The 26,149-nt window shown below is 43.6% G+C and overlaps 1 protein-coding gene across 1 annotated transcript in view; it reads left to right on the top strand.

Annotated features, from left to right (window-relative positions):
- zc3h3 (zinc finger CCCH-type containing 3) overlaps positions 1-26,149 on the top strand; it is a 71,272-nt gene that overhangs the window by 19,425 nt on the left and 25,698 nt on the right. The window contains exon 4 of the mRNA XM_075485988.1: positions 19,255-19,405. Within this exon, the coding sequence (XP_075342103.1) occupies positions 19,255-19,405 (151 nt within the window). The remainder of the gene's footprint in view (positions 1-19,254; positions 19,406-26,149) is intronic.

Raw genomic sequence — 26,149 nt, 5'->3', positions numbered from 1 at the left:
AGCCTTACCCCTCTGCCCTCACCAAATTAGCACCCAAGCTGACGAGAGACTCACCTGTCATCATCGTGCAGCCGTCCCCCTTTTTCTCCCCACTGACCCTTAGCACCTGAACCCTCACTTTTAACCTTGGTAATGCAGAGCTATGTCGGGAGCCAGCCCCCTTCTTATTGAGCTGATGGTGGCCGGGGGCCAGAGCGAACTGTCAGAAACGAGTTCCTTAGTTATTCCAGCCGGCCCTCTTCATTACACAGAGACTCTGAGGTCAAATATCAGCGTCTCTGCCCAGGGTCATCTGAATTTTACACCCAAACCTTTTCAGATAGCTCAAGGTGGCCACTTATCTCAATGCTTTTCAAACATTATGGCTGTGTTCGAAACCGCATACTACATACTTGCATACGGCATACTCATCGATCAGACAGTATGCAGAGCGTTTACCCACAATGCATTTTGCTCCTACCCGAGCCGAAATCAGCCGGCCTGAAGCTGATTTCGCTTAAGCTCTAAACTCTGTAAACTTTAGCAACATTTGAAACATTTTCTGGCGAGAAAGTAGTCGTTTTAGATCCCCAACGTGTTGAAAACCTGACAAAATACCGGCTGTTTACATTTTTGTTCCCACGAATTCGGCGCTACTAAAGCTAGCCGCAGTGAGCAACGCACTTCCGGTTATTTTCACAAAATAAAATACCCGTTGCCTTTTATCATAGGGAAAGCCATTACGATACAATTGGTGCTTTTGTTTTGAAAACAGGAAGTGAACCTACCCTCGTTGTAGCTAGCTTGAAACTGCCGTTTTGACAGGAAATGACGATCGGCGACGTCACGTTACGTTGCATCTTGGGTAGTTTGAGTACGAGTAGTAACCTCATGATGCATACCCAACATTTCGGCGAATCTAGTATGCATTCGGGAAAAAAAATCAGTATGAGTAGTAGGAGTAGTACTCGAACACAGCCTATGTCTATATACAGTATATATGACCCAGCTTGATAAACTTTCATTATGGAGGGGGTAGAAGTAATGCAAACAAATCTCTACAGACTGATCCTACAGAATTGAGAGTACTGTTGAGCTTCCCTGTGCTTCCATGGTGGGGCTAGCATTTCTAAAGATCTCTGATTTGTGTAAATGCAGTGAAGAGCACTTCCTCGTTTCCACTGTGGCTTCACTGTAGTCTGTGTGCTGTAGTTCAGCTCACCAGTCAGAGCAGTGACCAGAAACTTTGTCTTTTCATACATCAACAGGCAGGTTTGCTGAATCTTTCCAAGATTTTCGACCGCCGTGGCGACGCAAACAACCACAATCTGATAAAAACCTTTTTAGTTCAAGTGTTGGGGCCTACTGGTAGAAACCCAGCTTCTGTGGTCAGATGGGGATACACGACACAGTCACAACTGAACAACAAAATCCATCTGCATTCAAAAACTAAAGCCTAAGCAAAATCAAAAAGTAACTCTCATCAGGGAACACCTAGATGCACAGTTCTGGGAACACGTAGATGCACAGTTCAGGCAACACCTAGATGTACAGTTTGATAAAGAAAACGAAGTCTTGTGAATGGTTGAACATCTTTTAAACCTTAAAAGCGGTAAATGACTTTGTGAGAGAGCGGTGTAATATGGCTCTTACCAGAAAGCACAGCTGGATTGTAAATCAATCTGCTGGGTTCTGTACGGCGACAGCAGGTCAGACCAGCTCGTGCACGTTAGTACACGTTAGTACACGTTAGTGCACGTGAGTCCCTGCTGTGCGGTGAACTTCCAGAGTTTCAGCCAGAGTTAACCTGGCTCTGGTTTTCATGAGTTGGAGACCTCCAAGCTGTGTGAAGGATTCAGAGTTTGATTTCACTTTCACTTTGTGCGGTTTGTTGTTCACAGAGGTGCTGCTGCTTCATTGCAACACTAAGTGGTCGTCATGTATAACTAAATTAGTTTCAGTTGTTCTTATGGAAAAAAGTCCTAAATATAGAACCTCCTTTCAACGTGTTGAGACGAGCACGTGTTCATTTTAAGCCATACATAAAGTACCCCCACATGCATACGTAGTGCAGCATGTAGTGAATCCTGCTCCGTATTTGTGAACGCTGCCTGTAAACCGTTTCAGTTGCAACTGTATGTGAGACCAACATTAATCTTCTGAAAGTTATGCTCGTGCTAACAACACTTACTGTAAATACTCCTTATTACAGTGGTGTCCTCTGGCCTCTCTGGTTCCCCTTTCGACACCCTGACCCCTCACTCTCTTTGGCCTGTGGTGTGGCCCCTTTCGCTCGTAACACTTTGACACATTCATGATGGTTGAGTGTCCCCCGACGGCCTTGTACATCACTTCCTTGTCTCTCACTCTGTGGCTGAAACAGAAGTTGAGGGCCGGTGTCCGACCGGCTGCCCGGGGTCCATCACTCACTGGCCCAATAGAATCAGCAGCATGATGGATGCGCACCACGCTGGCATCTGCAACCAGAACCTAAGTCCTGCTTTAAATCTATAACCATAAGGCACCTTTGCTCCCTGTGTGTGGGGTGACTGACAAACTGCAAAGTCCCACATGTGTCTTCAAGCCATCATTCAGTGTGATGGAGTCAAACCAACATGGTGCAGGCCCACGCTCCAGCTCTTCTGTCTCTCTATTACTTCATTCCAGTGCAACGGTCTTGTCAGCCAAGATGTTCAAGACACAGTATTTCTGTATGCAGGAACAACACTTCTCAACAGAGCAATAACAAAGTTCAGAGAACAGCACGTCTGAGACCAGTGACAAGTATGCACTCTGTTGCCAGGCAACGGCTTTTAATCCTCAGTGAGTTCTTGAGAATTTTAGCAGGAATCTGATATGAAAGTGATATTTTTTTTTCTTTAAACAACTTTATTAGACATAATGAATATTCAAATCTGGACTTAATAATGGCATCTGTTTTTTCCAGGAGACATTCCATTCCTGGATATTTCTAATGTGAGATATAACCTTCATGTAGAATGTAGAATACATTTGAAATGTACATAAAAATAAAAATGTACAATTTCTTTATTCTTATTTTATATTTTTTATTCATTTTTATTCATATTGGTAGCAGGACAAGGAAGAATTTCACTGCACATTGTACTATGTATGATTGTGTATGTGACAAATAAAACAATCTTGAATCTTGAATTCCTCCCTGAATGAGAGATTTTTAAAGCAAAGGGGCCCCAAAACAACGTTAATTTGGATTTTAACAATTAAAAGTAACTTTGGGAACCCACATATTTACTCCTAAGCCCAGAAAGTTTGACTTTTAATAGAATCATCTGTCAAATTTTAAAGTTATTTTTATTTTCTAACATTCTAACAACCTAAAATGATTGTATTAACAATAAGAAAAGGAGCCTACTCTTTAGTCCACATGTTTCTCCCCTTTCTGCCCCCCCATCCCCCGACACTCCCTCCACTCCTGCTTGTGTTCTTGGGGGTCTTGACATGTATCATTCAGGGCAGAAGTTCACATCCCTAGTGGAATCTTATGTTACTCTTTAGGGATGCTCTCATTTAACCTTCAAGTGGCCCAGTCATTCACAGAAAAGCCTTTATGAGACACACTTACTCTTCCCTTTCACACCCACATCTGCAGTGCTCACAAACAGATGCACTCGTACCGCTTGTAATAATGTCAGTCCTTAAGTGGACAAAGCCGCAGGCTCTTCCCCTTTAATGGGTCTAATGGGACCCGCTGATTGACAGCCAGAGTCATCCCTTTGACCATACACGACACAGTGTGTCACACAGACATCATGGGACACGCATGGGAGTGTTTGACGGGAATCACAACCTGATGGAGTTCCAATCAGCGCTGAACATTTTGTCAGCTCTCGGGGTGAGGTTGGGGTCAAGGTTGAGTTCAGGAGGAAAGTGTGTTTTCATCATGTCTTATTCAAGTTATTGATGTTTTGTGGCTGCGGGAGCATGTCCACTCTGGAGAAGGCTATTATCACTCAATTATTCATCAAGGATGTTGTCTTCTTACATGTTATTCAACATTTGGAAACATACATAGTCATTGTGCTTTCAATGAGTAGATACACACAGATGATTGAATGATTTTTAAAGACTTCTTATAGCTCACCCTGAGACAAACTACAGACCTTTTAATCTTATCTTACCTCCCAAATGCTGTCTATCAAATTGCTACTTTTTGTTATCAAGCTAGCATGGTAATTTAGTGGCATTAGTAGCAAGTCCATTGGAATGGCATCGAGTGGGCTTTGTTTTAGGTACTTGCTCACATTATCTAATCTCTAGGCTTTCACTTCTTTGAGAGGAAAGATATCGCTCCGTTGTGTAAGAAGCTGAGGGACTAGAGGCAGGGTGCTACGTTGGATCGGTTGTCACGTTATCAGGCAGCTGCTGTTGTTAGAGGAGTTTTTTTTACCAAAGCCTGTTGTCAGTGGCTGTAGGTCTATCAAACATGCACCTGCGACCAACTTCTCACAAAATGTCAGAAAATATGCAGCTTAGCAAAGACACATCTAACTTTTAGCATGCTGCTGCAGGAACCTGAGTTGCGCTTCCACCTTAAATGCGTTGGGTGTTGATCTACCTTAACAGGTTGTGGTGTGGTGTGGTTTATCGTGCTGTTTCTTCTGTTGTGATCATTTTCATTTCAGCTTCAACCCATCAGGATTGGACCTCAACGTCCTCACTGAGAGTAACTCTCTTTTCTTTTTTTCTTTTTTTTTTCTTCTTGTTGGTTGAATACCCTTAAAGGCCTCAGTATGCTTCTCCGTCGCTATCCGTCAATCCTTCTCCGTAGTCCGTCCTTTCGAAGTTCTCCGTTGGGATGTCAGATACACAAGGCAATTCACCTCCCGATCAGTAGGCGTCGCTACGCTAGACGAACCAATCTCGCGACGTCTTTCGTGAAAGTAGTTGATTGTTTACCTTCCGGCTCTGTTCCACTCCTCACAGTGAACGATGGCGAGCAAGAGAAAAAGACTGTTGTTGAAGTTGGAGCTTGTTGAATTTGAAATGCAAATAATTTTGACCAAATGTTGACCGGCCACACAGTAAACTCTTTAAAAAATGGCGGTTGTGGAGCGGTCGGTGGCGTAGTGGGTTAAGCAGCTACCCCATGTACAGAGGCTACAGTCCTCGCTGCAGCTGGCCCCGGTTCGACTCCCGCACCGAGCGGCCCTGTGCTGCGTGTCTTTCCCCTCTCTCTGCCCCCTGCTTCCTGTCTCTCTCCAACTGTCCTATCATTAAAGGCATAAAAAGCCCCAAAAAATACTTAAAAAAAAAAAAAAAGGCGGTTGTTGTTGTTGTGAGAGAGCGCTAAACCGGAAAAGTGATTGCGGAAATTATGTTGTTAGCCGACCAATCACAACCCTTGCGGTCTCCGCGAGTCTCCGCGAGTCTCCGTCGCCTCGACGGATAGATAGGAAGTTTGGCCGACGCACGCAAGCGACGGAGAGCGTCTCCGGGAGGGTTTCCGTAGGCGACCATAAATCAGCCTTAACTCTTGACTATGGGTAGCCTGGCTGACGCGTCCACAGCTCGATGAGATGGTGGTCTGGGAACTAGGTGTGCATTTTCTCGTATTTGAGGCGTGGTTTACGAATGGCTAGAGCCGTTTATTGGGCGCTACGAATGTCTATCAAATGGCATCTGGTTCTTCCCATGCTGCTTTGCGCGCGATTCATAGCCAATTGTATCACTTATACCAGATGACGTATGTAGAGCGACAGATTTTTTTGCCAAAGCCTGTTGGTAGCAGAGCCAATACATCCTTCTTGGCAATGAAATCTTTCAACGCCAAACGTTGCTCTTTTTTTAAAAGTAAACTTGCGTTCTAAGCTACTTAAAACACTTTCTAAGGCTGCATCGAACAGTAACGTTGTGTCCGCTGCCATGTTGGATTAACACTCCACAAGCTTCGGTGTCGCGCAAAGACGTCGTCATCGTCTTGCTGCCTATCCCCCCCCCCCCGTTCTGTGATTGGTTCCCTAACTCAGGCAAAAATAAGGGCGGTGGTTTCCAGGCTGACTTTGCAGTGTGAATGATATTGCGCGCAAAGCAGCATGGGAATTCCCAGGCTAGACTATGGGGGTGGGCTCATTTAAATGAATAGGTGTGGGTTAGTGCTGGGCGGTATACCGGTTCACACCGAATACCGGTTTATAATTTCATTATGATATGAATTTTTAATATACCGGTGTATTTGATTACACAACGGGGGGAACGCTGCGTCGCGCGACATTGTTTGAGACGGGACCCTTTTCAGTGTTGCGCTTCTAAACACGCATGTTTACTGTCTATTTTTAACGCTATTTAAAAAATAGTCGTATTCGTTAAGCTGCATTTCCTTTCCCTGCTCTCCCTCCGTCTCTGTCAGTCATGCGTCTCTCTCGCATAGCCTACTCACACACACACACACACACAGCCCCTCCCCTCCGTGCACACCGCGTGTGTCTCCATCAGCGAGATCATGCCTGGAAGCTTGCTAGCTTCAGCGTCGCGTTAGATTAGCTCAACTGAAAGAAGACGGCTGGCGAAATTCACAAAAGGTTGGTATCACGTGCAACTTTATAAAATCACACGTTAAAAAGTCCTATAAAAATATTTTATATTTTTAATACAATGTTGTCCCGTCCCGACCCATAGCATTACGCCTTCTTTATAAAGTTAACTAGTCGCAAGTTTGCCGTTAAAAAAAAAAAAAAATATATATATATATAGTTGGGTTGTCGAGGTCAAAACACTAGCAGCTGTGAATCAAATAAATTAGGTTTTTTAAACTCTTACACTGAATGTTTGCTGCTTCAATCCAGATGAGTATTGAAAAATATTTTCCGCGATTGAAAAAGAGACGTGCGTGTAAAGGATGAGGACCAGCCTGAACCGGAGGTATCAGTCTGAAACAGCTGAACAGTCCGACCAGTGTAATTAGCTATGTTATTAATTTGTTTACAATGAAGATGTGAATATTAGTACAATAAAGTTTTGTTTGACCAATTATTAACAAAGGAATTATTTTGAAGAATTTTTATTTTAATTTTTAATTCTGTTCTCAATCTGTAGAAAATGCTGTGAACACCTAATTATGCATGAAAAAAAAATACCTTGAAACCGTGAAAAAATACCGTGAAATGTATTTTTGGTCATACCGCCCAGCACTAGTGTGGGCTGTCATGAATCCTGCATGACTGGCTTGTTGCATGGAAAGACAGGGTGGTCTTCTTATTCCCACTTGCTCATGTTGGATTTGTCTGAATTTGTCTGAACCCAGAATACCAGACAATAATCAGCTCTGCTGCACATCGCTCAAACCTGCTCAAATTATACCCAAAATAAACCGTTTCAAACAACAAAAGCATATTAGTATCTGTACCCATTTCAACTTCTTTGTATATGAGCAACAACCTTTCACCTGGCATTTGCCTGAGGGAGAGAGCCCCCCCCCGCCCCTGGTCATCCTGAGGTTTCCCGGATCAGCTGGTGTCGGTTACAGCTGATGGCTCCACTGCTTGATGGGCGAAGCCACAGGCCAGTAGCTCCCCCACCTTTTCCCCATCGTCACCGCCACCCTCCCTCCTGAACAAGCCTCTGGATGGTGACATCACCTACACCCTAGTTGGCAGCATCTGCTCATGGCAAACACCAGGGGCCTCCTATTTCAGTATGTGGCCCCATCAGCTTGTCAGGTCCTGCCAACCCTTTTCTTCCACATACAGGCTAATATAGCCCAGAGTTTTGCTCTAAACAGACTGAAGCAGGTTCATCAGACAGAAATACTTTCTTTGTTAAATACAGTGCTCTGTACTCTGTAGCATCTGACTTGTTGCCAAGTGTGGATTTAGTCATGAAGCAAACAACAGCTGATTCGTGCCATCTATCTGTCATCACATTTACAGTTACACCGTTCCTCTGGTGGCCGATCTGTTTTTAGTCTGCAGGAAACTGTCACGCTCACATGGACTACAACTTAGATTACTCAAAATCAGTAATTCATCCTTAAAGCTCCACGTTCTTTTCAATTTACTCTCAAAGTTTTGGGAGGAGCCAGTCCTGACTGCTTTGTGGGTGGGGCTGCACAGCTGTACGTCTTGGCTGGGAATAACCAGTAAAACATGAAGCTAGCACAGACTACAGGCAGAACCCAACTGCTGGCTGCTCTTCAGGTCAAGCAAGCAGACGCTAGCCCAGCCTAGTCTGCGGTTGGGACTTCGGGACTTTGTCCCAAGCTGAGTGAATGAGGGGCTGCTTGCTTAGCCAGGGAAGCGGTCGCTAGCTCACCAATAGCACCCGTCTAACCAAATGCTGTAGCGTGCGCAAGCCTCCCCTTTCCAACCAGGTGCAGATGTCGGCAGGGCTTAGTTTAACATATTATTAGATCCTCGTTTACTCGATGAGATAAAAGGCGTAGAGTCATTCTCAGAATATTTTAATTCTGTGTAGCAAATACTTCAAAGTGAACAATTCTGATGAACACAGATGGGATTAATAACTTTTTAATAATTAATAACTGCTGGAGACGGATTTTAATGAATAGTTTTCACCCATTTTTCTTTTTTCACACTGTAAATATCAGTGGCATAAAAGGATAATTTTGCTTTCCTTTTGTCTATTTGTATGGAAATCAGGTACTTGTTATACGGCGTGTAGCTCAGCTGGTTGTGGAGGCGTCCCGTGTACAGAGGCTGTAGTTCCTCTATGGGTTTGGGGCTCTTTGCTGCACATCTTCCCCCATTCTCTCTGCCCCCCTTCCTTACTACCCACTGTCAGTTAAAGGCCCAAAAACCTAAAAATAAATACAATTTTAAGTCTTAATCATCGCGCCTCACATAAAAAAAAAAGAAGATCAATCTCAAATGTATGTCATTTTGTGTCCACTGCCTTATTTTTCTCTCATTCTGCACTTTCTGATGGGGAAGTGAAGTGGTAATATCCACGGTCTCTGTCTGATGGCATTGTAAAGCCAAGAAAATAATTATAAAGATGTATAATACCTGCGAGACTAAAACCAGTCCATGTTTTTGGCAGACATTGAAATGCTTTTATTTCTCATTTTGGTGTTAAATGCCAGGAACTGAGTTTGAGCATACGCCATTTTCTAGCGACCTAACAGATGACCCATTCCACATCCTGCAGCAGTGGACCGATTGAGTCTGCCTGTCCTCTTGTAAAAATGAGGTTTCAGGGACGGAGAGCCTTTGCATGCAACACATGTGCATGAGTTATGCGATGCAATCTTTTTAAAAACGGAGGAATGCGCTTCTCTGTTGGCAGGGTGAGGCATCAAGCCCCGTTGGCATCTCTGGGTAGTCTGTCAGAAAGTATCACCGAGTGTCAAACATGCAGAGATCATGTTATCATCACTAGGCTGGCTTACATTGGGTTATTAAATTGTGGTAACTCCCTTGTTAAATCTGATGTTAGCCTGGCACCGCTGTCTTCTGTGAGTGCTGGAGCTGTTGGAGTCAGAGGATGAGCCCCAGGGGACTGGGACATGGGATGGCAGGGGAACAGGCAGTGTCAATAATAAGATTTATTATCCATCGGCACATCCCGGGGAGGGAGCAGACGGAGACCGCTGTTCCCCGGAATTAGCCGTCAGGTACTTCTGGGGGATCCGTAAGAGGATGGAGGATTGAAGGTTCAGTGCTGTGGCCTGTCAGCAGCCCCAGTTAGAGGGCTGAGGATACAGAAACTTAGCATACAAGAGAACTTTACTCTGTCGAGCCCACGCCACTTAGATGAGGCTCAGTCATCTTCGGGATGGGAGTCTAGTTCTACACTTTCAGATCCACTTATGTGATGCTCCATCTGTCTCTTTAGGTATATAAAGTAGGATCTGAACCAGTGATTTGTCACGAGTTTGGAGTGGATTCCTCAGTTGGAAGATCAGACCTGTTATACATAATCGTAGAGGATAAATGAGGAAAACTTAAATTTGTTTTAAAAAGTTGGTTCTCCCGAATTATATTTAAATTGGCTGATTGTGATTTTTATTTATTTATTTATTAATTATTTATTTAGTTTTAGTTGTCTGTCAGGCTTTTTTTTTTTTTAACTGACAGCTCAAAAATACCACATGGATCATTCAGACTGCTCTTCCAGTATATCATACAGTCAAGTCCTTACAGGCTGCTTTTGTATGCAAAGTTCAGATTTCAAAGACAACTTTGGCTGACCACATTCCTTAGCAGAATTGAAGTCTCGAAAATGACTTGCTTTTAAAGGGGAAGTTCGTGTGTTTTATTTATTTTAATTTGTTTATTTAATTCATTTATTTTTTTTAAAACCTGGACCTTATTTCTGGCATAAAATACGTTCATCTACTCGCTGATAACAGTTCGGTCAAAGTCGGCTCACATCCGTTTATATCCATATAACGGGAGAGAACAGGGCAGAGACCATACTAGGGCTGAGCAACTTTATCGATACTGCGATATATATCGATATTTAGTTTGCCGATAAAGTATTTATTTTTCAGCCACGAGTATCGTTTTTTTTAATTTATTTTTTTTAAGAAAACTTTATTGAAAAGTCAGACGTTACAATTAGTGAAAACACAGAACATTAAGGTAATACAATACAATGCCAGGGGGTCACATTATACAAAACAGTGATAAATTAGTTAAAAAAAAATGTTGTATAAAGTTCACAGCTCTCACGTTTGACACGTTCGTTTGTTTCTGTTTGTCTGGCTGTGTTGTCCTTCAGACCACCAGTCCAATCAGCGACGATTCATGTCAAATCACACTGTCCCTTTTTTTTGCCCCCAGAAAATGATGTAAGTGTATCGAATCGTATCGTTGGCTGAATATCGCGTATCGTATCGTGAGATTAGTGTATCGCTACAGCCCCAGACAATACAGCCTCTAAATAAGGCATTATCTGTCTTTATTTCACCAATACTTTAAGAAGAATGAATGAATGAATGAACGTGTACTATTGCACTGTTAGCTCAGAGCTGCCATGTTGTTGTTATCGGGGGCTTTCCACACACGTGTCTACTGGGATGACATCATCGACGCGCCGCTGCAGCACAACTCATTCACTCCGTGCTCTGTGACAGTCAGCTAACTTCACACAGAGTTTGCTGCTGCTGGTTTTGTGCAACATGGCAGAATATTTATCAGATTTTGACGACGTGGACGACGACTTTGAGTTCGAAGGGACGTCCTTATCGGAGTGTATGAGCCTAAAGTATTATCCTTAAAGTATATAAAGTATCGACTTAAAGTATTGGTGAAATAAAGACAAATAATGCCTTATTTAGAGGCTGTATTGTCTCTGCCCTGTTCTCTCTCGTTACATGGATATTTCGGATCTCCAGTGATCTAAATAGCGTCTGAAGGACGCCGACTTTCACCAAACTGTTATCAGTGAGTAGATGAACGTATTTTATGGCAGAAATAAGGTCCAGGTTTAAAAAAAAAAAGGAACTTCCCCTTTAATTTGGTGTGTGATGGGCCCAATATGCGTCATTATTTCAGACGCATTCCTGTTTTAGTCAACAGAAACATGCGAGTAAAATAAGAAGAGCTGTGCTGATAATACTGCTGCATTAGATTACAGGATACGTCAGCACAGAGCGACTTGGACACAAAAAGATGGTAGACGGTTGACAAGAGACCAGCCAAATTTTGGTTTCACTGAAACACAGAAGGCGACATGATCGCGTAGTTTTTGTCTTAAGTGTATTTAATGGTGAATTAGAGGAATTTCTGTCTGATTTTCCCAGCTTATGCTTCACACTTAAGAGTTTATAAACCCATAAAATTCTGTTTTGAATTGAATGCATGATCCAAATATGGGACCTTTTAAGTTCAGTGTTGCTTGTATGCCACAGGAACTGTAGTGCATCACTCACCTTCATCAACTTCATCAGCGTTCCTCCCCTTCTCCTCATTTTAGTTTTTGAGGTGATCGGCTACAGACCACTGGGAGTTTTGGAGCTAGTCAACAGATAAATGTTTTGTTTTTTTAGTTTCATCATTGCTGTGCAAGCATTGTCCAGAGTGCAGGTCCAGAGGACTGAGGAGAAAGTAGCCCCTTTCTTTACACCACATTACCTAATGCCATTCCCATGTTGAAGAGGGACATCAAAGCAGCCTAATCATCATTACGCACTCTCACAAATGCAACTGGGATCCTTTTAGTCGTATATTGAAGCTTTTTGGAAGGCACAGAAGTGTTTGTTTGCCCGTTTAGACTTCGTTTCTTGCCTCATTGGACTTCTTATGGAATGTCACTGCATTTCTAGATTGCTCTGCTGTTCACAAATTTGCTCAATATGGTGTCCTGAGTGTCCTTAAGGATTGCTGTTTTTTTTGTTGTTTTTTTTTTTACCTCACAAGCCCTCTTGTATCACTGCTCAAAAAAACTAATCTTAATGTGTGGACGTCAATTCCAGGATGGTAGCATGCTGCAGAATTTCATGGAGGATGTCAAACTTTTTTTTTTTTTTTCTCTAACCCATTTATCTTTGACTGCCAATACCACCGATTAAGCATTACGGATTACTGATATGATGTGGAATAACTCTGTTTTAACTAAGGAAGAAATAAACAGAATTGATCGGGGCCTGGCTCATGCCCAGTGTGCTTGCAGCAGGATTTGCATTGATGTTTTGTTGCCCGGCAGATACCATCCCAAACAAATCTCCTTCCACCTCTGTTGCACTGGGACAGACGCTGAATACTCAGGCTTTGAGAAATAAGTGAGAAAACGTGTTGAACCAGCCCTTTAATGGCGCTCTGAGACAGGAAGGCAGACTACTCGCAGTAGGAGCGATGAGTGCATCGGGAGGCGGCGCGAGTAGATTATCTGTGGATTCAGAGCGGGGAGTCGGTGAGAGATGGATGGACGGCGGGCGAGCTGCATGCGTCTGCAAATGGTGTCTTCACAGTGCAGGGCACCACTTGCAAGGCAGGCCACTGTCAAAGGTCTATTAAGAGAAGATTGAGACTCCAGGTGTATATGTGTGAGTAAGTGTGTTTGTGTGTGCGCGTATGTGTTCACATGCTCATTGGTCATGGTCCTATAGAGGAAGATTGAGACCCCATTGCTCCCAGAGCCACTCAACCAACACAACCTGCAGTGGTTTACAATCAGCGCCACACCATCCATTCATACACACACACACACAAACACACATCACGCGCACACAAAGGACAAACACCTACAGCTCACTGTTGGTGTCATTTAACAGCAGCCAAGGTGGAACAGCTGTGTGACAGCATCTCGGACACAGCGGGTGTCACGATGTCTGCAACAAGGGTTTAGAGGCAGATTGAGGTGCAGGTTAGGGAAGTGGATGGGGTGGGGGTGGGGGTGGGGTGGGGTTGTACAAGGTTGCAGGGTGGGAATCATGGCAGCACCTTTGACAAGCCCTATTTGTCATCTGCCAGGACGCCCAAATAGCTCTGACTGCAGTACAGATGGATTGTGGGAGAAAAAGTGACTACAAGCCAGGCAACTAATCGTGTACATACCACCACCCCCACCCGTATTCTCTCTCCAGCTCCTTCTCTTGTGCCGTCTCTCTTTTTTCTTTTTCTTTGATAACCCAACACATACCCTTTCACCCACTGAGTCCAAATCACAAAAGTAAGAACAACAGTATATATTTTACTTTGGCATAGCCGTGTGGGTTCATGGAGTAAAACCAGTAAGTCTGCTTCAGCTTTATTAACTCAAAGTGCATTTCAGCGCTCTCAAAGTAAATGGCTGAGTGTGAGTATTTACAAATGGTAACAATTATTCCTGTATGAATTGAAGTTAAGATTTTATGAGCTGTCGTGGATTTTAAAGCTGCGATGTCTGAGATGGCAAGGAGGAAATAAAACTCAGGGAATACTTGACCAATCAGGAATATATTCAACTCCGTAAGACCCACCCCAAAGGTTCAGGGTATTCTCAAAAATGCTCCGTTCCTAACAGCCTAACGGAGCCCAGAGCTCTGTTCAGCCTCGTCAACTCGTCATGATGTCATCGTGATGTCATCATTAAACTAACATTAATCACCAAAGCAGTTATTTGCTCCTGTCATTTGGCGTCACACGAGCGTTTAGCTACAGCATCATGTTCCGTCTGGTCTTTTTGCTCCTGAAGCACCACATTTCTGTGGCGGTTCAGGAGGCGAGTCCTCATCGTGCTGGTGGAACCGCAGTAAGCTAGCTTCATCCCACATAATGTGCATTGGACTTTGTCTGGTTGAATGAAACACTGCCATGCTTCGCTTTGTTTTGTTGCCGCTATCTGCTGCTGTGCAAACTACAGCAGAAACAACGCCATAAACACTAGTTCTGCGTCTGTGTAGTGAAACAGTCTCCTCCTCCCCCAAACAAAGATTAGTCGACTCTTTAAAAAAGTAGTGGACTGTGTTTTCAGGCTACTCGATTAGTTTTGCACATTTCTTGCAGCCATAGATGCCAGAACTGACTCTTCTGGGTAGCTGTTAGCTGAGCTCTTCTTTTAGCTGAACTCTTCCGTTAGCTGAGCTCTTCGGTTAGCTGAGCTCTTCGGTTAGCTGAGCTCTTCGGTTAGCTGAGCTCTTCGGTTAGCTGAGCTCTTCTTTTGGCTGAGCTTTTCCGTTAGCTGAGCTCTTCGGTTAGCTGAGCTCTTCGGTTAGCTGAGCTCTTCCTTTAGCTGAGCTCTTCTTTTGGCTGAGCTTTTCAGTTAGCTGAGCTCTTCCGTTAGCTGAGCTCTTCCGTTAGCTGAGCTCTTCGGTTAGCTGAGCTCTTCGGTTAGCTGAGCTCTTCGGTTAGCTGAGCTCTTCTTTTGGCTGAGCTTTTCCGTTAGCTGAGCTCTTCGGTTAGCTGAGCTCTTCGGTTAGCTGAGCTCTTCGGTTAGCTGAGCTCTTCCTTTAGCTGAGCTCTTCTTTTGGCTGAGCTTTTCAGTTAGCTGAGCTCTTCCGTTAGCTGAGCTCTTCCGTTAGCTGAGCTCTTCCGTTAGCTGAGCTCTTCGGTTAGCTGAGCTCTTCTTTTGGCTGAGCTTTTCCGTTAGCTGAGCTCTTCGGTTAGCTGAGCTCTTCGGTTAGCTGAGCTCTTCCTTTAGCTGAGCTCTTCTTTTGGCTGAGCTTTTCAGTTAGCTGAGCTCTTCCGTTAGCTGAGCTCTTCCGTTAGCTGAGCTCTTCGGTTAGCTGAGCTCTTCGGTTAGCTGAGCTCTTCGGTTAGCTGAGCTCTTCTTTTGGCTGAGCTTTTCCGTTAGCTGAGCTCTTCGGTTAGCTGAGCTCTTCGGTTAGCTGAGCTCTTCGGTTAGCTGAGCTCTTCCTTTAGCTGAGCTCTTCTTTTGGCTGAGCTTTTCAGTTAGCTGAGCTCTTCCGTTAGCTGAGCTCTTCCGTTAGCTGAGCTCTTCCGTTAGCTGAGCTCTTCTTTTAGTTGAGCTTTTCAGTTAGCTGAGCTTTTCAGTTAGCTGAGCTCTTCCGTTAGCTGAGCTCTTCCGTTAGCTGAGCTCTTCGGTTAGCTGAGCTCTTCCTTTAGCTGAGCTCTTCTTTTGGCTGAGCTTTTCCGTTAGCTGAGCTCTTCGGTTAGCTGAGCTCTTCGGTTAGCTGAGCTCTTCGGTTAGCTGAGCTCTTCCTTTAGCTGAGCTCTTCTTTTGGCTGAGCTTTTCCGTTAGCTGAGCTCTTCGGTTAGCTGAGCTCTTCGGTTAGCTGAGCTCTTCCTTTAGCTGAGCTCTTCTTTTGGCTGAGCTTTTCAGTTAGCTGAGCTCTTCCGTTAGCTGAACTCTTCGGTTAGCTGAGCTCTTCGGTTAGCTGAGCTCTTCCGTTAGCTGAGCTCTTCGGTTAGCTGAGCTCTTCCGTTAGCTGAGCTCTTCCGTTAGCTGAGCTCTTCATTTAGTTGAGCTTTTCAGTTAGCTGAGCTCTTCCTTTAGCTGAGCTCTTCTAATGAACGGTTTAATTATCTGTACATGTTTAAGCTACTATTGTACTGAAAGTCTCGTAATGATTAATTTGATTGAATTGCACACAACTTTTTGGGGACTTCCTGTCAGACCAGGTTGGGCTCCCTGCAGGTACAAAGTGATTTTTGGGTTTTAGGGTTGGTTTTGGGGCAAAGGTTAGGGTTTGTCATCCAGCTGTGTCTGTTAAGGTGACGGGCCAGAGATGCACTGGGTCATAAAGAGAATCCCTACTGAGATAGAAAAACAGGCTTGTGTGTGTGAATATGTTGTATTAATATTTAAATAAAGCAACTGCTGTATACAGAACTAAAATTAGAAATTAAATATCCCTTTAATGTTAAATACATCTGGAAAGTGTGATCCTAGATTTATTTGGCTCTGGTTATTGTTCAGGTTCACCTGACAGCGTCAGCTTGGTATAGCTGTGCTATAATTTCATAGCTTTCCAACATTCATATGTACATTTGAGTTGCCTGCACCTGCCAAACTCACAGACGTCTGCTTTTCTGTGTTCCCTCGACGTGCATTGAGCTTTTCAGCAGCTCCCCCAGCTCTCTGCGATTTGTTGAGCAGCAAATGTTTGTCTGAGATGAATTCTCCAGTTGATCCAGAGCTGCATCACAGCTGACAAATGAAACCACGTCTGGGGGGAGGCGGAAGGTGTGGAAGTGGAAATCGAATCATTGTATTGTATGTCACTGTTGTGGTCACGTTTGGCTATTGGACGCTAATTAAAATAGCAACAATCTTGAGGATAGGCTATTAAAGACTTGTGAAAGAAGTGAGGGGAAATGAGCTTCTTCTCAGTCCATAAACTCATCTGTTACCCCCCCCCCTCACACCTTCTTTCACTCTGTCTTTCCTGTGCTCATTAGGAAGACGGAGTGCTGTCAGTGACCACTGCAGAGAATAATGCTACAGACAGAGATAGTAGTGCAGATGATGCAATTTTTTTTTTTTGGCGGGGGGGGGGGTGAAATGATTCAAATGAATATGTCGAGTAACTGATTCAGGAGGGTTTTACCTCTTCATAAAGTATCAGGCAGCTGGGAGCAAATTAATTCACAGTGGGATCTTTCCAAATGTTTACTGCCATGAATGGTGAGTTCTTGTCTTTAGAACCATTAGAATATTTCTGTTTTTTACACAACTTAACATCTTTTTCTCTGTCTGTAGTAGCGGCAGCTCTCACGCCAAGCAAATGAGATCTGGAGCAAACTCCCAAGTTTGTGTAGAGATACTTTAGGAGTTATTTGATGATAGTTTGATTTGTTGGGAGGATCTGGTAATTAAACCACATCACATCTTTGCACACATGAACATGGATATTAAATTATCCAACTGCGGTCGCAGGTTTGAGCCTGAAAACGCCCTCCAGGGTGATAATTTTCACTTACTCCTAATGTAACATTGTTTTGTCTTTAACAAATTCCCCTTTGCTGAAATGGCAATGTGAGACTCCAGCAGGGGTTGGGGGGTGGTGCTTGACAGTCGGCGCCTCTGGGTGGTCATTAAAAGTGTTATGGGCAGTAATAAGGCAGGTATTACCCTGTTACATGGAAAAGTAAATGGACTGCACACACATTTATCCAACAAGCTCATATCACATGACACAGTGATGTTTTGGCTTTTTTTTTTGTCCCCAAAAAGGATTTATCCTTATGTCTTCTCTCAGCCGTCTGCTGGAATGGTAGAAAAGTGACACTCTGAATGTAAACACAAGTCTAGAATGAATGGTTTCAGTCCAGAACAGAAATGGATGAACACACCCTCATGCTGATGAAGATCTGGCCAAACATGATGTTTGAGACAGAGAGAGAGTCAAATGTTGTACAGAAATGATCGACTTCATCAGATTAGGTCATGGATCAAAGTCTCATAGAAATGCTCATGAGTGGAAGTGAAAACGCTCTAAAGACTGACAGACTTATGGCTGTGATGATGCATTTCAGGTGTGTCCAAAGTGTTTTACTTCTTCATACAGCTCAGACTGTCGGATTAGTTTAGAACCTCTGTGTTTGTGGAGGATGTGCTCTCTGAATGGGGAGAAGCTGAATAAACTGAAGCTTAGCCAGATTCTTTTAACATCTAAGTTAACCTCTCGCTGTTATGGGCAGTTCATGACTTGACTTGGAACGTTGGAAAGTTTTACTCTGTGTTTATTGTTGGATATTTTGCCTTTACTAAGATAAAGTAAAGTACAGATGATGGGGCAACTGGGACAGATGATGAGAGAAACCAAACTTTTTTTTTTTTTAACCAAGTTTTATTGGTATTCATATGTATTTACACATATCTTTTAGTTTACAACAATTTTTTCTTTCTGTTACATACATATGAAAAAGAAAACTCTAATGTTATTCGTGAAATGTAAAAACTGAACAATCAAAGAAATAACAGTTTGGCAAACACTCAGTCATTGGACTGTTTCTGACATTCTTTTAGATCACACTTGGACGGTTCTGAGATGGTGTAGATTGTTTATGTTTCACATTGGCTGTATTTGCTTACAGGGCCCCATCTTGTTGAGAAAATGTCCATCTTGAGATGAAGGTGTGCTGTTTTAACCACAAGACAGTTTTCATCTTCTTATCAAATCAAATTTATTTGTATAGCACATTTCATGTACAAAACAATTCAAAGTGCTTTAGCTATTAATAATAGGACATGTAATAGATACAGCTTATTTTTTTCCCATCTTCCCTTTGGGAGTGCTCATATGATATAAAATTGTGGGGTCAGAGGTAAATCAATGTTTAATATAGAGAGTATTTCTTTCTGAATCCCTTCCGAATAGTTTTTCAACTTTGGGAAACCAAACTTTTACACTGATTTCAGGGGAAAGACTTTGGTCAGGGAAGGGTTTGATCTCTGTAAACTGATGAGAACGGAGACTCGAGCGATCTTCAATGCAAATTCTATTCTCTGTGCGTCAGCCGGCCCAGGCCATCATAAAACAACATGATGGATACTCAGCCAAATAAATAAATAAAAACACTTAGTCCCCCTTTTTTTTTTCTATTGCGATCGCTCCCTTCTCATGCCTCTTCTCTGATGGATTTGTAAAATGATATAACGAATGAGACTTAAAGTGAGAAGGAAGGAGGGAGGCCGAGCAGGAGGGATGAAGGCAGCGCAGAAAGAGACAGAGCACATGATTTATTAGACTCATAAAAATTCTGCCTCTGTTATTCCCGCTCATTTTTATATGTGAAGCTTATTAAAGAGCACACCTGCCAGAGTCCTCAAACTTGTGTGTCTGAGTGTGTGCATTTGTTTACACATCGACTGGCCTCGGTTTCTTTGTGTTGTCGCGTTTGATGTGCACAATTTCTTACTGATCTGCTGTTAATTGTTGCCGTCCCACAGATCCCACCTCGCCCTCTCATCGTAGCCCCGCCTCCCAGCGGGTTTTCAGAACGCGCTACAAAATGGTGACCCGCCTGGGCTCCAGCACTGCGCACACCCTCCACTACAACCCAGCCCTTTCCTGGCGGGCCAAGAGGATCCAGTCTGCCAGGTAATCCGCGTCCACACACACACGCACACACACACACGCACCCCCTCTTCCTGCTGGCCTGTCTTTGTGTGGCTCGGTGGTTAATATCATTCAGTGCGGAGCAGCGCCCTGTCTTTTATGTCACCATCATGTGTAGCATGAGTGGAAGAGGTGGGGAATTTATGGTGCTCATTTTTACACAGTAGATAACCCAGAGAATAAACCATTTACACCAGTGTCTCTCCCATTAATTTCCACCAGCGGGGAGAGCATCAACCCCACGATGGGTCTTCGTTTTAATGTCCTTATGGCCGGCCTTTGATTATTGGTTTCTTTTACCCTTTCTCTTATTCCTCCATCTCACACCCTCACAGATGAAATGAACCATCAGTGAATCTCCATTTCACCCTAAATGCACTTAGAGTTGTCAGTCTTGTTTTCATTACTGGTTTATCTCTCTTTCCTAGAGCCCAAATTTCTTGAAATTGCTCGTGTTGCCTGGATTAGAATCCAAAAATCTGTGTAGCAGCAACAGCTAGCGTGAAGCCGGTCGTAAGAAACGCATAAATATGCCAAGGAAAATGTGTCTTTGCTGGCTGAAACTTCACTCCTACTCAGAGTTACTGGGTGTTAGTTCAGCCCCTGGTGTTTGACTCCCATGTAAAGGATCGACTCCTGTCATGAAACGCAGAGTAAATGGTTACCCACAAGTAGAACTAATAGATATTAGGCCTTTTTAAGAGGAGTTTTTGTCCATTAATGTTTCATGTTTCACTCACAATCTATGCCCTCTCGTTCAAATATGGTAACTTCCAGTTTAAAAGGGCCAAATGCCAGCCAGTTGTTCTCCGAGCTGCTGGTGTGATGGTGGCTGCATCCAGTCTGATATGCGCTTTATGAAGGAGCTGGATGCCACAAATCTAAATATTAAAATGAGATAAATGATTAACTTTTTCCTGCTGAATATTAGCCATAATTTCAGTGTGAATTAGGTCTGGATCCTCGTCAGAAATGGTTTCCCCGTTGAGGACTAAACACAAACTTTTCTCTGGTTACTTTCCAGAGCAGATGCTAATGACGACCTTCTGTTTGCTACTCCTGCGTCTGCACTGATCTGTTCTTTAAAGCAGCCGTTGAACCTTTTAGGTCTCAGCATTTTGTACGCTTTTTTTTGTGTGATGTCGGAGGGGTGAGGGTCATTTGTGTAATCCAGATTTGGTGAGGCAGAGGTGCCTGGTTGTGGCTGGACTCAGCCTCTGGTGACTTATTACTATTCATTTAGCTGCTGCAGTAAATATTGATTCATCAAGGGATTTTCAATTTGAGCCCCTTGACATCCTGTGAAATATCACCCTGTGTGTAGAAGTGAGGACAGAGATAGGAAGGGAGGGGGACAGGTCAGGTCCCCTGGGAGAGGCCGCCCCCACCCCCAATCCCCCAACACTTCCCCCGCTTACCGGCTCCACTCATCTATCTGTTAAACTCCAAAGATCGGCAGCACTTTTATCAGTTTGAAGCCGTTGAGTGGACCATGAGCTCATATTGTCTGCTCTTAACTACTGAGTGCTGCTCTTCATCTTTGGCCTATCACACCCACTGATCCCTGTCCTCATGGGCTCTCAGCTCTGTGCCTGCTCATTGCTAACCTCCATGCTGGTTAAGAAAATACCAAACCCCTCATCTGCCTTGGTGAAACTACACACATGTGAGAAAACATTGTTTCAGTGTGAAGAGGCTCAGATTTTTGTGTTTTTTTGGGGAAGATGTTACACAAGATTTGTTCCAGCTGGAACAAATTTCCATGAAAATGTTTAAACGGAAGCATCCACAGGGGATTGTATGTGAATAAAAGAGTTTAAAGCTGGTCTCATTCTGCTGGTCTGTTGGACGGTGTCACGTCAGCGAGTCATACCAAAGTAAACCTGCAAAGTTTTCCCAAACCTGTGCTTTCATTTCAAATTTTCTTTGTTTTGTTACTGAACATAGAAGCACAAACTTGACCTAGATACTTAAAAGATAATTTTTTTTATTTATATAGCGCCAAATACAACAAATGTCATCTCAAGGCACTTAAATAATAAAGTCCAATTCAAGCCAATTGGAATTCAATTAATTGTAATCATAATTATTTATAAGATAATCCAATTCATTCATATAGAGCCAATTCAAAAACAATTTCCCAGCCAAGGAAACCAACAGATTGCACCCAAACTTCTCTTCAGTCCAATCTCCCGTCCGGAGTGTGCCTGAGGCGACTGTGGAGAGGAACGACTCCCTTTAGACAGTGAAGATTTAGGCTAGGGCTACACGGAAACGAAACAAGTTTTTTTTTTGAAAACGGGTACGAAAATTATTGCAACCACACAGGAAAGCTGGAAACGATGAAAACGCTGAAAACGATGCAGTACACACGCCACACCTCTATGTGCGCTGTAAGCCACCCCCACCGGTTACACCAGAACAATAGAAGAAGCAATGCGCATGCGTGTACGCCCCTACTTCTACCAGCGCGAAGCTCACGCTGTTCCTTCAACAACGCAGCTGTAGTTAGCAGTGTCTGCAGCAGTGCTACTATTAATGTTGTGGGGTCCATGATGATCGCTGTCTGTCCTTGCTGTGTTGTCTTCTTCTTCCGGATTTTGAATGGAAGCCGCTTTTTGTTCTGGTCACTGACGTATGTGTAAATGTCACTGGCGTTGGCCATGTGGCTGTGACGCAGATGTAAACAAATCCGTTTTGGCTGTAACAATGGCAACGAAACGACGCCGTTCTCAGATCTTCCCACTCTGGAACCCGTTCTCCAAAACTATCGTTTTGGGGTAGTGGGAACGCCGGCTCCGTGTGGCCGCGACAGCCAAACGTTAAGCAAAAGTATCGGTTACAGTGAAAAACGTTTCCGTGTAGCCGTAGCCTTATTCTTGGCTACTTTGACTTGGTCCTGTTTTCTATGCAGTGTGGCAGACAGCTGGGACACCGTTGCAGTGCAGGCGTTGCTGCTGCAGCTGTGGATCGAACACACTGCCGGAGTTGCATGATTCCTGTAAAGCTGGAGTGTCGGTCTCTTGCCCAAATGCGCATGTAGTTATCTTCTGATTCCATTGCAGTTTATACCAGTGGCTTCACTGTGAGTCTCATTGTGATCCACACCCCAGTACATGTGTGCCAACTGTAGATCACATAATGTGGATGATGGGAAACATGAGTGGGACTTCTAACTTCTGCAGCTATGAACGCCCACATTTACGTCTCACACTTTGGCTGCTGTGTTAGCAACAGGCTAACAGAGCTGCAGACAAACTGACGTTACTGTTGGAGCAGCTTAAAGTAGTATGTCAGAAACGCTTGTTATTCATATTTGATTTGATTTCATAGAACATTGTGAAAAAGTAGTTTTCATGAAATGACACATGGAGAAAGGAGGCTGCTGTATCTGCAAACCATCAAGCTGAAGATGCAGGGCTTCACATTTCATGAGGAGTCGGCTAAAATGATCCCGTGTGCATCAGTTGGTTCTAACACTGAGTCGGGCGCTTAATTCCAGATCAAATGTACTTCGATAAGTTGAATATTATCTTTTGTGAGTTGCTGTGGTGTAAAAAGGATGTCAGACGAATGTGAAAAAGCATAAAAATTGTCACTATCGCAGAGCGATGCGATCGGGGAGAAAGAAATGAGATGTTGTGAGTTTCACAGGATGATGAATGCTGACTTCCTGTTTCAACTTTTCTTTAAAGTTTACTTTTATGGCTCTTTTCTTAGTGAGCTTACAAAGGATTTCACAAAGAAACTAAATGATTATTCACAAGGAAAACAAAATAAGAGCATATTATGGGATGTACAGTGCTTCCCCTTCATTTCTTTATATTTCCCTTCAAGCAGACAGATTTTCCCATAATGAAAGTAGTCTTGAGCAATAGCTTTTTCAGTCCAGTCCACTTAAAGTGATACTCCGGAGTAGATTCAACCTGGGGTCATTTGAACCGTGATATCCAGCCAAGTAGCCCACCCGCAGTTTTTTCGATATTGGCTGAACATCAGCTGAGTTACTGAGTTATCCCGAATAGCTTCGTACAAGGGTTAATGGATCCTGGTCCGTATCTCCAAAATTACCACACTAAAATCACATGCTATGACACCAAACTTCTACAGTAGTACAAATATGGTCTGTACTCACCAAACGATGCATTTGGAAGTTTGAAAATAATCCAGGAGTTTATTATTATCAACACAAGCCTGATAGCTTCTCTGCAGCTAAAGCTGCGTCAACGTCACTTCAGAGAGCTGGGAGCTTCAAAATAAGATGAAGGTTGATCTACTACTGTAGACAACAAAGTATATGCTATATTCTACATGTTTTTTTTTATGGATTTTTATGTTGTAGAGTTGTGAAGTTATTTTATCAATGGAGAAACTGAGCAGCCTTGCTTTGTTGTCTACAGTAGTAGATCAACCTTCATCTTACTTTGAAGCTCCCAGCTCTCTGAAGTGACGTCGACGCAGCTTTAGCTGCAGAGCAGCTATCAGGCTTGTGTTGATAATAATTAACTCCTGGATTATTTTCAAACTTCCAAATGCATCGTTTGGTGAGTACAGACCATATTTGTGCTACTGTAGAAGTTTGGTATCATGGCATGTGATTTTAGTGTGGTAATTTTGGAGATACGGACCAGGATCCATTAACCCTTGTACGAAGCTATTCGGGATAACTCAGTAACTCAGCTGATGTTCAGCCAATATCGGAAAAACTTCGGGTGGGCTACTTGGCTGGATGTCACGGTTCAAATGACCCCCGGTTGAATCTACTCCGAAGTATCACTTTAACTCTGACCTATGACTCATTCAGGCAGAAAAAAGGCTCCTAACTCAAGGGCTGAACCAGTGTTGTGTCCACACAGAACAGACAACTTGGCAAAGAAGCCATTTTAAACTGGATCTTTAGGCACTTTGTTCCCAGCAGCCTGTCACAGAGACATCATCATTTGTTCCCATTTCTTTAGCTGCATCTATGAAAAACAGCAAAGATAACATAGTGTGACAGACAGAAAACAGGATTTCTGCAGCAACAAGGTGATTCCCAAAGAGCTGTTAGCTGAAAACTTGGCATATCTCAGCATGGTGTGCAGTGTGTCCTTAAAACATTTGAGGAAACTGGACAAATGTAGGACAAAAGAAGAAGTGTCAGGCCTAAAGAACTATCTACAGCAGATGAACAGGATCTGAAAGTGATGTCCTTAAGAAAGAGGAAAACATCCAGCAAAGACCTGACACAGGAGCTGAGAGATGCATCTGGACCTTCAGCTGATCCATCTGCTGTTGGCCCAAGCCTCATCAGAAATGGGCTCCATGGAAGGGTGGCTGTCAGGAAGCCGTTCTTAAGGAAGGGAAACAGGGAGAAAAGGCTGAGCTGTGCCAAAGGACACAAGAAGTGGGCTGAAAATCAGTGGCAGCAGGTCTGATGGAGGGATGAATCCTCCCCAGAGCCCGGAGCTCAACATTACTGAAGCAGTGTGGGATCATGTTGGCAGAGAACGCAACAAAAGGCAGCCCACATCCAAAGAAGAGCTTTGGGATGTCCTTCAAGAAGCCTGGAGAACTGTTCCTGAAGACTCCTTAAAGAAAGGACAGAAAGCTCGTCTGAGAGGGTTCAGGCTGTGCTGGAGGAGAAAGGAGCTTAGAGCAGATATTCACTTTAAAGCTGCTGAGAACTGAACAAACTCTGTTTTCATCTTGTATACTGTGTTTATATTTATATTTGCAGCTATAAAGAAGTGAGGGGCGACTTTAAGATCTGTACAAAGTGCCTAAAGCATGTAAAGGCTGACAGAATTGTTTCATGCACTGTAAATAACAACAGTTATCTTAAGGTATTATGGAGCTCAGTTGAGTTTTTTTTTAAACCTTCTCATCCACTCCAGGAAGTGAGCCTCCACCTACCCAGAATGCTGTGCTCTTACCCAGTTTTAGCCACGAGGAGCACAGCTGGTGATTTACTATCAGTCAGTTTGAAGGGGGGGGGTGGGTTGTTATCTGCTGCAGTATTTCAGGCCCGGCCACCAGAAAATAGATATAATCTCAACATTAACTCCATTAATAGTATCAGGAGTTGAATTAAGAAAGCCGTAAAGCACGCACTCTGGAGGATAAATTACAGCCCGGGCCTCTCTCCATCTCTCTCACTCCCAACCCCCCCCCCGTTCAAACCCCTGAGCCAGTCTTTAATTTTCTACAACCCGATGTTTGCGCTGTTGCTTTTTTTTTTATTTTTCCTCTTTCTGTTTGATAAAATTTCATGTCGCCCTCTCCCACCTCCCTCCATATCTCTCTGCTTTGTTTATTGCAGAAACGTTAAGCTCCAACTTGGCGACACGGTCCAATCCCTAATAAGTATACTGTCTTTGAGTGTGTGTATATATACCGCATATCAATGCACACACACACACGCTTGGTCCGGGCGCTCATCTTCTTTAGTGCTTCAGTATTGATCAGCACAGGATGTAAGAGACTAGGCAATAAAGTGAAGCAGCGCTCCTTCTTCTTCACTTCTCTCCTGCTTTTCCCGCATTCACTCCCACGTTCGTCCCCTTTTATCCCCCAGTTCATTCATTTGCTCATTACTCATCACATTAGTCATTTGCCTGTCACTTACAGCCATGTGTTATGATCCACCTCCGCTGCTGTCAACACTGCATTCTGCTTCCTCTTGTCAGGCGTTCTGCTCGGCCCCCTTTCAGTTGGACTTGATGGGATTGGGACGCTGCTCTGGTT

This window comes from Odontesthes bonariensis, chromosome 15 (genome assembly GCF_027942865.1).
Source record: "Odontesthes bonariensis isolate fOdoBon6 chromosome 15, fOdoBon6.hap1, whole genome shotgun sequence".
Lineage (NCBI taxonomy): Eukaryota > Metazoa > Chordata > Actinopteri > Atheriniformes > Atherinopsidae > Odontesthes > Odontesthes bonariensis.
The sequence above is the reverse complement of the archived record's forward strand: the minus strand, read 5'-3'. Positions and strand labels throughout refer to the sequence as shown.